The sequence below is a fragment of the Nesoenas mayeri genome (assembly GCF_963082525.1).
Source record: "Nesoenas mayeri genome assembly, chromosome: 3".
NCBI lineage: Eukaryota > Metazoa > Chordata > Aves > Columbiformes > Columbidae > Nesoenas > Nesoenas mayeri.
In genome coordinates this window covers 65,154,843-65,168,130 of record NC_137544.1, presented here as the reverse complement: position 1 = coordinate 65,168,130, position 13,288 = coordinate 65,154,843, and the positions used below count along the sequence as shown (strand labels likewise).

Sequence of the window (13,288 nt, the reverse complement as noted above, 5' to 3'; positions counted from 1 at the left end):
TCTAACAAGTGTTAGGCCATTCATTCCTGCTTCTAAGCTACAGAAGGGACAACTTAACATCCACCTCTGGGCACTAGCATCTTAAACCAGTTCAATCACATCATCAGGAACTTACCTGTGCATGGCACTGCTCAAGGAACACAACAATGCTGAGAATACACTCATAGAATGGAATCACAGAATAGTTTGGGTTGGAAGGGACCTTCAAAGGTCATCTAGTTCCATTCCCCTGCAATGAGCAGCGACATCTTCAACTAGATCAGGTTGCTCAGAGCCCCATCCAGCCTGGCCTTGAATGTCCCCAGGGATGGGGCATCTACCATCTCTCTGGGCAACCTGTGCCAGTACTTTACCACCTGCATTGTAAAAAATTTCTTCCTTATGTCTAACCTGAATCTACCCTCCTTCAGTTTAAAACCCCTTGTCCTATTGCAATAGGTGTTGCTAAAAAGTTTGCCTCCATACTTCTGTAACCTGACCTGTTTTTGTAGGTTTTTTCCCTCAGTTCTCAAAACTTACTTTGTTTCTATTTTCAAAACATGGATAGCATCTGAAACTGCACTAAGTAAATCATGCTGGAGTTTAGCTAACTAGGCAACGTTTTTTCATCTGCCATTACAATTTTAGCAAGGCATGAAGCAAAACAAAGATTCTGAAACCTAACCTGGAATACAATCAAGGTAGTACCTGGCATTTCTTCTAATGTTCCTCACTAGTAACCACTCTCAATGACTACCTCAGGAACAACTATTTGTTTTGTTCTTCAGTATGCTATAATATACGATTGTGCTTCTCAGAAACACATACTAAAACTCCATTATCAATGAATCTGCAAAATCTGTCACAGGAATTGACATGAAGAATTAGACCAGCAAAGCTGGCCATGTAAAGGAATATTGAACACATTTTAGTACACAAGTCACATGCTGCAAAGTATCTTTTTTTTTTTAGAACATAAGTATTTATATTTAACCTATATCAGTTATGAAAACATAATGGTAATTTTTCTTCTGTTTACTGCTCAAAAATCTGAATAATTTTCCATTTTATTAGCACCTTTTGCCTGGTGTTCTAAATAGATGGCAGGGTTAGATACAAAATGATTAAGTATTCCGCCCTTCTAAAACACTTGTCTCCTAGATCTCCAACACTTTAGCATCCACCCTCCCAGCCTGCAGATCATGTTGGCAGAGGAGTTCACGCAAACTACTCTGTGCAGTTTTACTCAAAATTAGACACTGACAAAGATTTTCTAGTTAAACTGAAAAATGACTCATTTTAATGGAAGTGGGCCAGGAAGTACCCAACCCATATGGCACACTTTAGGTTAAGCACTGGGGAAACTGGGGCAAGGTTAAAATTCTTGTCCAAAAAATAAGTAATAATTTTATGAATTTAAACTACTGAGAGATAAAATGATTTGCTCAACACTTAAAAGTGCCATTTTTACTGCTGTGGATATCTGGCTATATCCTCCTTAATGGGCCTCAGAATTCAGTATATAAAATAACTGCGTTTTTTTATCAACAGTTTTGATCAATTTAAGCAAATTATATCAGAACTACGTGGTCTGTAGTAACAGATCTACACTGACATAACTCATGCCAAAGCAGCTGTGCTACAAGGAAACAGAGAAGCAGGAAACTACCACCAGCAAGAAATCCAAAGGTATTTTCTGCCTGTTATACTAGCAAAAACGAGCTTGACAACAAATAATATAGCATGTTGCTTAATTTTCTTACTGTTAACATCAAGTTATCCTAATTGATTATAAAGCACAAGGCTCCATTCCATGACAGCATCTTTCCCTTCTGCTCATCTTATGGCATATACACTGAGACTTTGTTTGATACTTAGGCTCTTAGCTTCAAAACATCCAGCGAGGACATCAAACTTTTGAGTGCAAGATATTTTCCTTTCAAGAACATAAATCCACAGATACATAAAATATCAGTAGCAAGTTATAAAATCATAGAATGTTCTGAGTTGGAAGGGACCCACAAGGGTCAAGTCCAACTCCTGTCCCTGCATATGACAACCCCACAGTTCACACCATGTGTCTGAGGGCGTCGTCCAGTCACTTTTTGAACACTGTCAGGCTTGGGGCCGTGACATCTCACTGGGGAGCCTGTTCCAGTGCTCCACCACCCTTTGGTGGAGAACCTTTTCCTAATGTCCAACCTAAACCTCCCCTGGCACATCTGCTTGCCAGATTCCAGTCACCTGGGACCTCTCCAGATTCCCAGGAGCATTGAAAAATCACGGAGAGAGGTCTGGCTATGACGTCAGCCAGCTCTTTAAGCACCCTTGGATTAATCCCATCAGGCCCCATCAACTTGTAGGGATCTAGTTGGCATAGCAGATCTTGTACAAGTTCTGGATTGACTGGGAGTTTATCGTTCTCACAGCCATGGTTTTCTAACCCAGGGCTATAGGGATCCCCAGGTCCATCATCGGTGTTGAAGAGCGAAGTGAAGAGAGCATTAAACGTCTCAGCTTTGTCTATGTCCCTGTTAACAAGGTGATGATGCTCATCAGTTCATGGGCCAATGATATTTCTAGTTTAACTTTTGCCATTAATGTATTTTAAAAAGCCTTTTTATTGTCCTTCACAGTACTGGCCAGTTTTAATTCTAATTGAGCTTTGGCAGCATGCATTTCCTCCCTGCAAGCATCATCCCTGTAGTCCTCCCATGTTGCCTGACCTTGCTTTCACTGACCACGTAATTTCTTTTTTCACTGGATTTCAAGAAGATCCCTACTCAACCAAGCTGGCTTTTTGCCTCACCTGCTAGATTTTCAGCATTTTGGAATTGCCTGGTCCTGTGCTTTGATTAGGTGGTACTTAAAAAACAACCAACACTTGTTGGCTGCTTTCCTCCTATTAGAAAAGATTTTGAACCAGACTGCTTAGCAGCCAGGGGAGCCACCAGTCACCACTTCTCCCATGAGACCCTCTCTGCTAGTGAGATGCTTTAGGAATCTTCTGGACCTGTTGGTGCCAGTTGTGTGACATTCCCAGTAAACATCTGGCAAGTTGAAGTCCCCCATAAGGACAAGGGCAGATGACCTGGAGGCCTCACTTAGTTCCTTAAAGCATAACTTACCAGTGTCGTCATCCTGGCTGGGTGGCCTATAGCAGGCAGCCAAGACGACATCTGCTTTATTTGTCTGACCCTTCATCCTTACCCAAAGGCTCTAGACTTTGCCATCACCAACTACCAGATCCATGCACTTCAGCCCCTCTGCCTGTCCTACTCTGCCTATCCTTTCTGAATAGCCTGTAGCCGTCCATCATGGTGCACCAGTCACAGGATTCATCCTACCAGGTTTTCCTAATGCCAATTACCTCATAATATGATATAATATGATAGATGATATAATAGTTATATATTACCTGCATTAATACGCTACTTAAGCAACTCTAGAGAGCCAGAAAAAAGACACGGATTTTTATTATCATCCCTTCTCATAATCATAAAACAAAGCAGTCTCTCTCAAATGAGTTTTTCGTGATGACAAATTAATTATAGAAACACAAACAGAAACTATGAACAATTTTGTCTTCAGTGGAAGACCTGTGTTTAAACAGATGGAAGAACAAGAACCAAGAGATCCCAGAATGTAAACTCAATAACTATTAACACCGATCATTGCATGACCTTGAACAACATATTCCATTTCCTAGTGTTTCTCAGCGTCCTAAGTATAAGGAACTTAAGCATGCATGGTATTTTGCATCTCATTGAGCTATGCTAGATGCAGAGCACTATAATCTGTATGTCACCAATGGTGTATGTGGCTGGTTACAGCTATATAAAGTACAGAGTGCATTTAGGTTCTCACTCAGTGCTAGATCAATTTTTTCACTGTTGTCACAAAACTTTGCATCTCACCCATCATCATTTTGCATTTTACATCCCAGTCCATTAACCATATTTTGCAACACAGTCTAATCTCAAATGACATGAAGTCAGTCCTTCTGGAAAACAGATCTGGATTTTTTTAATGCCTGAAACCACATGAGCTCAGAACTGAATTAAGAAATCTGACTTATTTCATACCAAATGTTTGTCCTTGGTGTTCTCTAAAGCCACCTACTGGAAACGCTTCAGTACTTGTCTTGAATCTTGATTGCAGGGATAGAGTAATGACAGCACAATATGGTCTTCTACGACCCCAAAAAATGACAGCAGACATGCCACTTGCATATATAATTATACTAATTTACATATCAAAAAATCCACAACCATTTTTTTCCTATTAGTATTTTTACTTTGAAAGATTAAAATTAAAACAACACACATGTTTAGGTTGCACACAGAAAACCAGATATTTACAAACACTGGAGTAATTAGATGGAAATTCTGTTTTCAGACTGATGTGCAATTCCTTTTACCTTTTTTTTTTTTTTTTTTATAAAGCAAGTGAGATGTGGGTAAGAAGCTATACTGCTTTCATAAATACAAAGCAAAAAGTCTTCCAGCCTCTGTGTTATGATATGTTGATGTAATGGCAACAGAAGTAAACTGTTGAGTCTGAAAGCATTGTGGACTAAGTCAACCTAGCATCAACTGATCTAGAATTAACATGACTACATAGCAGACCAGTTTGGCCTTCTTTAAAAATCTAAAATCTAAAATCACAGCAAGTCCAAGAGCAAACTGAAACAGAACTCAAATGATAACTTTTTACAGACACAAGACTGACAGCAATTCATTAATAATTCTGATATCAAGTATTGTTCAAAAAAACCAGTCAGTTTCCATGATCTGGACAAACATTCACTGTGTTTTAAGTGTCTAATCACAACTGGAAACAATGCTTACCTTCCATTTTCCTGTATTTCAAGGAAGGTGTCTTTTTAAAAAAATATTTTTAATTAAGAGGGCAACAGAAGTAACTATGAGTGTATTTCTTGAGATGATTAAAGGGTAAGGCAAAACTAACTGATGAAATAGTGAACGAATGAGCGTGAGAGAAGAAAGATATTTAAAAACAGAAGAGTGCTGTGGAATCTATTCATATTGAAGAAAACAGACTTCAGAAAAGAAAAGATTAAGTACCTCCAGGAAACATCTCCCTCCATAAGAAATTTTAAAATAATAATATTTATGTGCTATGGAAGTATCAGTGTAGATTATTAACTCAACATTAAAATTCATAATTTACAGCCACACAAACTAAAAATTGAACCAATTCTCTCCTCTGTTTTTAAAGCCTACTAAGTTTGGTCTTGCACTTTTAAACAGAAGGTTGCATGTCAGTAAATTTTTGTTCAACTTAGTATCTGTAAAATTTTGAGAGAACACTAATATCTTACCTCTGCAACTTCTTTTTGAAAAGTCAATGTCATCTGTGTCCTGCCATAAATAAAAGGTCCATCCTTTTTGGAAACATTTTCAAGCCATTTGATTATTAGAGGAGTTGAAACACTGAATGGTAGATTCCCAATGATATGTATATCTGGTGGCTCTGTTAACATTTGATAACAGCTGTCAAAAATTTTTTATAAGATTTTTACCATGAAAGAACACATAAGAAATATACATGCACATCAGCCTAGACTTAAAATATCAAAACAACTTTTATCATGCCACACCAAAATTATACCTTTCCATTTTTACTTGTCTTACACTGACAAAACTGTGCTACTGTTCTCAGCAATTAGTTGGAAAAAAGTGGTTAGGCTTGGTTCTCATTTACATTTGCCTAAATCAGCAGCTTTCAGCTGATTTCAGGTGATTTCCAGCTGATCAGTAGATTTCAGCTGAGCTACCCCAGAACAGCAAAACTGTGTTTCCATTGTTTTAAACTATGACTACTCTCTGTCCCCTTCTAGAAAGGGAGAAAGTTAGCTCTTCTCTCTCTTCCTACCTCCAAAATGTACCAGAAGAGAGTAATAGCTGCACAAGGTGAACTCTCAACTATATCACCATACTTAAGACCAACTGAGAAGCCTTAAAAATTACATAAACCAAATCCAAATACTAACCATCGTCCCAGTTCTTTTTCAAGTGCTTTGGAAAAGCTTTCTCCATCTTATATGTCAGGATATCTCCATGAACAATGCACACTTTTCCTGGAGCTGCTTCAGATAATATCTGTTTGTAAGCGAGTAGAATTCACAGTGAGTATTAACCAAACTGATGTCCAGTTTCAGCCACAGCAGGAATGAAAGCATTGCTATAGCTTCAATATACAAAAAAGCACAATAGCAGCTAAAACTGAGCACACTATTAGCAAGTATTACTTTCAAAAAACAAACACTAACAAAAAAAGTTTAATGTGTGATTCTGTAAATGCTTCCTATTCACAGCTGTACAATTCTTAACAGGGAATTTAAATCTGAAAAGAATGCCAAGAATCTCTTCAACAAGGATAATTAACAAATCCCAGGCCACTAACAGGACCCACCTGATTTAAGTCATAACACAAGCAGTAGGTTTTGAAGAGTTTTTAGATCCATTACCTATGGAAACAAGGCTCATGTTGTTTATTCTATCGCCCTGCAACTGTAGGATCTGTTATCCAATTTTAGCCATATGTGATACAAGGCTGCAGAAATATCCAGTGATTTTTAATTTTACATAAAAAAGGGGGGGAAAGATTCTCTTAATACTCCCTGTAGTAGTCTGAACTCACACCATTAGAAACCAAGGAGCTCCTAAAAATGAGGGAATGAGTACCAGTAGCAGTAGTGAGAATCTCAAAAATGTCTATTTTAGACATTACAAAATCCAATGAAAAACGGCTTAAAGAACTATTTTGCTTTTGCACAGATGTCCAAATCCACAAACAGTTAAGTGCTACTGGCTTTGCTGCTGAAATAAACCGCTCATCATCATTAGTTCCATCTTCAGTCTGAATCATGTTTATATGTTCAGGGATACAAACAGCTTTTAGAGGTCTTTGAGCCAAATGAAAGTGCTGCTTTCTCACAATGTTCACAAAATGTTTGCATTATTTTTTTTTTTAGTAAAAGGCATCTTTTTTTTCCATCAAAATGGCCAAATTTTGTGTGGAGTGCTAAAAACCAAAACAAAGACCTCAACTAAAAACTAAGTGTTCCTACATGTTTTAAGTGCAATTATTTCCAAATAGAAAAAAGAAATCTAACCTCAACTCCAAACCACAAGATTTTTCAGCATTACACTAGCAATTATATGGCATAGAAATTCACTGATTTGCCACAATTTGTCAAATCTTTCTTTGAAGCTGTTATAAATGCTATAACAGGATGAAAGATAATGAAAAAATCAATAAAGTTAGAAAATAGCATAAGGGGAATCAGACAGCTGCCTACACAATAACGGATTATTAACATGTTATAATGCTTTTTAATAATAGTTTTCATGTCAAGAAGGGTTTGGGGTTTTTTTTGAGTAGCACACTGAATATAATTGAGAACTGCGTCTAATTTGTGAGCAGAAAATCACAGTTGAATATTGCTAATTTGAAATTAACACCCAGAAATCCACTTAAATTGTCTGCATTTTAAAGCCAGTGTATGCAGACACACAGATCCAGGAGATTTTGTGCACCAAGCACATAAGCCAGGTTACTCTTCATCATACAGATCCTCTTGTTCTACACACACACCCAAAAGGGCATGAAGAAAACATAAGGAGCATAGTTTAAAAAATAGCATTCCTGTAAGAATTCTACATTCAATCCATTCTCTGGCTGAGAGTGCCATTTCTCTCCTCATAAATCTTTCCAGCCTAACAACTATTGGGGCATATGGCATTAGGGAGGTTGTGATTCCTTAAGAGGGAGACAGAACTGACAGGATCTCAGCTTGAGTAAACTGTTACTCTGTACACATATGTTCTTCACTATCTTTCCGTTTTGCAGTAAAAAGGATCCCAACTTCAGTTTTGTGACAGAGACCACAGCCTGAAAAACAACTAATGAAAAACACTGTACAATTTACATCAGTGATTTTATAAGTATCTGAAGAGACATTTTTAAGTAATAGTTTCCAATTGTTATTTTAATATCTGACATTTTCTGTTATTCAAATCTCAAACCTTTTATAAGCATTTGGTTTTGACAGGCCTTTTAATGGGAAACTAGAAAAAAATAGGTATTACAACCCACATTATCACAAAAGAAAGATTGATTCTGTTAATGTATGATCTTACTTGGAGGTAAAAAAAACAATACCATATTTAACACAAATGGAGGCAACATATTTCTTGTTCACTCACATTTACTGTTACTGAGTTATAGCACCTTTATATTCAATAACCTCATTCAGACATACTTATTTCTACTGTGAAGAGGTTGCTAATTAAAAATAATGACTGATGTTAATTCACCTGCATAGTAAGGATAATTACATACCAAAAGCTCATTACAGACCCTGAAAAGTACACTTTTATTCAGAGAAATCTGTTGTTGTGGCTGCGTTTTGGAAGACTAGAAAAATTGTCTAAGTACTTAAAAAATTCTGTTAACTAAAATATCATTTGATGTCAATTTTTTTCCAATCCCAAAACAGTTCTTAAAATTTAAAACAAAAACGCAGATTTGCCTTGCTCAAGAAAAGTGAAAATGTTAAGTTTTCATACTTCATAAGGTGAAGATGGCATACTATAAATTATGAACAGCTAATCCTACTAAGATATAGCTACATGCATATTCAGGTTTAACGATATGCACAGTTTCATTCGCATTTTGTATTATTATTATTATTATTATTGTCCTACAAAGAGATGGTATCAGCTCCCAAGTGAACTACCTATTTACTTTCACTGCTGATTTACTAGAGAAGACACAGTACAATATAAGGAAAGCACTCTGAATTGCTACAATTTGAGGTTGCAGACGCACGAGAAAACAGTCAAATCTAAAGAGATTTTTGACTCTGTTTTTCTTGCTAGATTGATGCATCCAAATTCCATAAACATGTAAACTTAATAGTGACACAGGTAGATGGTATATGAAAAGTGCCACAATGACTTGCGTACTTAAAAAGGACCAAACATTTAAGAGTTCTTCTTTTGAAAATGTTAAATAAATGCTTGCTTTAATCTTCTATAACTGGATATTGATCCACATTAAGCTATATTAACTGGACATACACATTCACAATTTTATAAGCCTTAAAGCATAATTATTAGGATTGAAATGAAAAATAAGACAAAGTGACATTATGTTCAGCCTTCAAACTACTATTTCAACTGTTGAAGTATATGAAACATCCCAATACGAAAAAAGCAGGCAGGCCTCAGCTTTAACTTAGCTGCAGGATCAGATCCTGAAAATACAAAGTGTATTTAAATGAAAATGCATATGAGAAAGCAGGAACAATTAGTGTTATACAACGTATTTCCATCTTCAAGCAAATGATAGCTGTGATTTAAGCCAAAGAAGCAAACCTATTTTCAGTGCTAAGATCTCAACAAGACACTTGGAACCTTTCTATATTTTTAAAATGTTCTTAACTAGTGTTGTGGATGCATGTATACAAACTATTCTCCAGATGGTACCTGCAATCCTGGAATAAATCGAGGATCTTTTTCAATTAAAAGGAGTTGTTCAACACCAGCACTGAGAATGGATCTGGTAATTCCTCCTGGCCCAGGGCCCACTTCGCAAACATGGGCATTTTTCAGCTCACCAGCTTGTCTCACTATCTTGTCTGCAAGATACAAAGAACATACTAAGCCTTTATTCTCCAACAGATCCAGCTCACTAAGATAAACTCATTGTTTATTGTTAAAGTACAAGTGTGCTTATCTCAGAACAGACACAAACAGCGACACATGGCAGCTACATGATCACATGCCTGCTAGAATGGACAGGATTCATATTTGTTTCATAGAAGATACACTGAACTGTTTAAAAAAAGACTATTTTCAGTTGAATCTCTTTAATATACATTGTTGCTCATTACAGAATCAAATAAAAAGAGAATACTACTTCTCATCTGTAAGCTAGCAGTACTATTCTGCTGCAAGCAAGGTGTTCAAGGTCCCAAAGTCTCACTACATATCCTTATAAAGTTATTCCACTACAGTACCTCTGTTTTGAGGAAATTTAAGGAAGAAAAAAAGATGCAGTGAAGCTGTACCAAGATTATAATATGTAAGAGTTGGAATACAGGCAATTGGTAGTTAAAGAAAGTGGGGTAGTTGAAAGATGAGGAAAAATACGTCTACATAAGTTGAAGGATACAACATTAGAAGGCATTATAGCCAGGAAAGAAAACAGCTGACTTAAAAAAAAGAATTAAAAATGTAGCTAATGTAACAAAAAGATCATTAGGAAGCACAGAGAGAAGGATGCTGAGAGAAATTATGCTGCTCACTCAAAAAAAAAAAAAAAAAGAAATAGCTGAGGACTTGTCTATTTGTAAGGCTTTACTTGCTGCATGCAGACATTTTCAATCCAGGCTAAGACTCCAGTTATTCCAGAAACAGAACTGAATTTCATGTTCACAACCTAAATCTTTACCAGCCTGAATCTTCCAATTTAATCAAATAATAAGCTACATGAAGCTGGCACTGCATTTATTACTGCAAAACTTAGCTACCACTAGGACAGTAAAGAAACAGCGACAGCTTTGTCATCCATTACCAACAGGAAGCTGGGAAAAAAAAAAACTGCTCAGAACAATGTAACTGGTTCAAAAAAGCTACATTTCTGATAAACTGAGACAAATAACCTTCCTAGCCACAGCATATAGTAAATTAAATTGCACAATGAGTTACAGTACTTTCTATGATACATAATAATCTGAAAAAATAATCATTTTTTAATCAGGCATAAACTATCATTGCAGTTGGATGGCAGATGTACTACTAAAGCTTAGATATTTGCATTTCAGTCAATAACCCATGTTTTATATAGGAACATACTTTGTACCTAAAAATTACTCTGTAATTAAAAAAAAAAAAATCCAGGAATTTACAAGTAAAATCAATTTGTCTAAGCTAAAACTACTTTTAAAATAAATCTTTAAAGGTTTACCATTGAGCTGCCATTACTTTGATAGATGTCATCATGCAATCACCTCTTTAGCTAGAATCTGGATTCTGAAGAAAACCAGGACACATGTTTTCTAGTAGCTAAAAATATTATAATATTTAACCTGTCAATCGCAAATCCAGTAGAAAGTTCTGAGAAAGTTGTTTTTGTGCTTTAAGGCGAAAGAGTTTAATAATCTCTCCAATAGTTGGCAGGGGAGGCAGACGGAAAGCTGCAGCCTTTCCTGGAGCAGCCATAAGGCAAAACTCTTGTTCCTTCCTCCTGGAGAGACATTGAAAAGGTGATTCTAGTATGTGTAATAAATTCTAACATGCTTAATATTAAATACTAAGTTTACAACCTGAGACATTTCATTACACAAGTGCTAAATTTTAGACATCAGTATTTTGACTACTGTATGCAGTGATTATGCTAAGTATGTACTTCTGGGCTTTGGGCAACAGACTCTGCCAAACCCTCGCACAATTGTTCAGTGTCAGTCTTTCACTACTTTAGAAAGTGATTATTAAAGATCATCTGCTCGAATTCGTGGCGTCACGTAAAGACAGCACCCTGAGGAAAGCCCGCCCTCTACGCTTTCGATTCCAACGGCCTCATGGCAGGGCCGGCTGAGGGCAAAGCCGCGAGGCGGCGAGACCGGCGAGCGCTCAGCGCCGACGCCACCTGACGGGGCCGGGGGCAGCGGACGGAGCATGAGCCGCTCCTCTAGCCCGAGCGGCGGGCGCACGACAGCTCCAACTAGCAGAGGCCCGAACTCCCCGCCCCGCCTCCCCGGCGGCCCCTCCGCTGCCGGCCCCCGCCAGCGCTCTGGCCCCGAGAGGCTCAGGGAGGCCCCGCCCACTGGCCGGTCGCGCTCCACCCTTCTCAGCCCGAGGAGCGGCGCCGCAGCGCGTGCTCTCGGTGACGACCCGCGGGAGGCGCGGTCGCGCAAGGCCCAGGGCCGGGGAGGAGCAGAGCGCGGAGCCGCCGAGCGCGGAGCCGCCGCGCACACTTCTCCCCTACGCTTGCGAAAAGGAAAGCGCAAAGCAGCCGCCCGGCAGCGCCGCGGTCGCTTACGGTGCGGAGCGGAAGCTAACCCGGAAAAGGAAGTGTTTCTCTTCTGCCTTGGTGTGTGCGCTGGAGCCGCGTGCGGCTGTTCAGCGCTTTGGTTGGCTCTGTCGAGGGAGGGAGGGTCGCGCACGCGCGCCAGGGCAGGAAAGAGCTGCAGGCGCCGTTCCGAGTGCGCATGCGCGGTGAGAACGCTGCCCGGCTTTGGTTGTGGCTCCGTGGGGGCCTGTGGGTAGCGGGGCAGCACTGCCAGGTCGAGGCGGCAGCGGAGCCTTTTCCGCGAACACAGTGTAAACATTTTCAGAAAACTCTCGTTTGCCTGTGGCTGCCTGCCGGAGGGGTTCCTGCTGCCTCCCCGCGGGAGGGCCCGGAGCAGGGCCCCGCGGGAACTGTAGGCCGTGCTGGCCGGGACGGGCCCGAAGGGGCTTTCACTGTTGGTGTGCAATACCGGGGCAAAGATGATTTTGGGCAATAAAAAAACCACATTGGCGGCCACCGTGGTTTCGAGTGTAGTTTATCGGTTTCTGTGGTGACTCGATTTGTTAGATGTCTATTCAGATCGATAGAACTGTTATCCCCAGGCTGAAGGAACAGGCACGTGGGTGTTGGTGGTATGTGTTCAAAACACACAGAAGCTGAATGGAAACGGAGGTTCACAGATAGCTGTGGAATTAAATTAGACTTATAGATTAGCAGTGGAGGTGGCTTTTTTGTTTGTTTTTAATTTGAGTAAGCCAATTACTAGGCCCTTTCTGTAACTAGTCTGGATGCTGCAGAAATGTTTGTCTCTTCTCAGTTCTGTGTATTTATAGATTAATTTTAGAGTATGATCAGAACATGTAGTTCATTTTCTTTGAAAATATGTTTCTATGTTTCTGTATATCTGACTTTTTCCAGCTGGAGCCATATGGCACACATATCTTGATCCGACTGGGAAATTTGCATTGAAGAAACAGGTTTAATAATGGTGTTCTTATGAATAATTACATTATATAAGCTAAGCAATTGTATGTTGCAACAGAATTTTACCTACAGTATACTATACCAATATGTAAGTGCATGTGTTCATATATATGTGTATGCATATTTATATCTTTGTGTATATTTTTAAAACGTTCAGTTTTCTCATCACAAAATTCATTGGTAGCATCAGAAGCCATTTTGGCAGAGTATTTTTGCAATATCTTTTGTCGCAGTGGATTAAGGAAGTTTTCTCCACATCACTTTTGAACAATTGCTGGAT

General features: G+C 38.8%; 1 protein-coding gene across 4 annotated transcripts in view; it reads right to left on the bottom strand.

Annotated features, from left to right (window-relative positions):
• TFB1M (transcription factor B1, mitochondrial) overlaps window positions 1–12,532 on the bottom strand; it is a 28,038-nt gene extending 15,506 nt beyond the window's left edge. The window contains exons 1-5 of one of the 4 annotated variants that reach the window (XM_080342023.1): window positions 12,075–12,532; window positions 11,102–11,259; window positions 9,498–9,649; window positions 5,996–6,104; window positions 5,324–5,475 (exon numbers count right to left, since the gene is read on the bottom strand). In XM_080342023.1, the coding sequence (XP_080198149.1) occupies window positions 5,324–5,475; window positions 5,996–6,104; window positions 9,498–9,649; window positions 11,102–11,259; window positions 12,075–12,343 (840 nt within the window). In that variant the 5' untranslated portion in view covers window positions 12,344–12,532. Of the gene's footprint in view, window positions 1–5,323; window positions 5,476–5,995; window positions 6,105–9,497; window positions 9,650–11,101; window positions 11,260–12,054 lie in introns of all 4 variants that reach the window. The other 3 variants (XM_080342026.1, XM_080342024.1, XM_080342025.1) reach the window with 3 other exon arrangements.
• Between the last annotated feature and the right edge of the window lie 756 nt (window positions 12,533–13,288).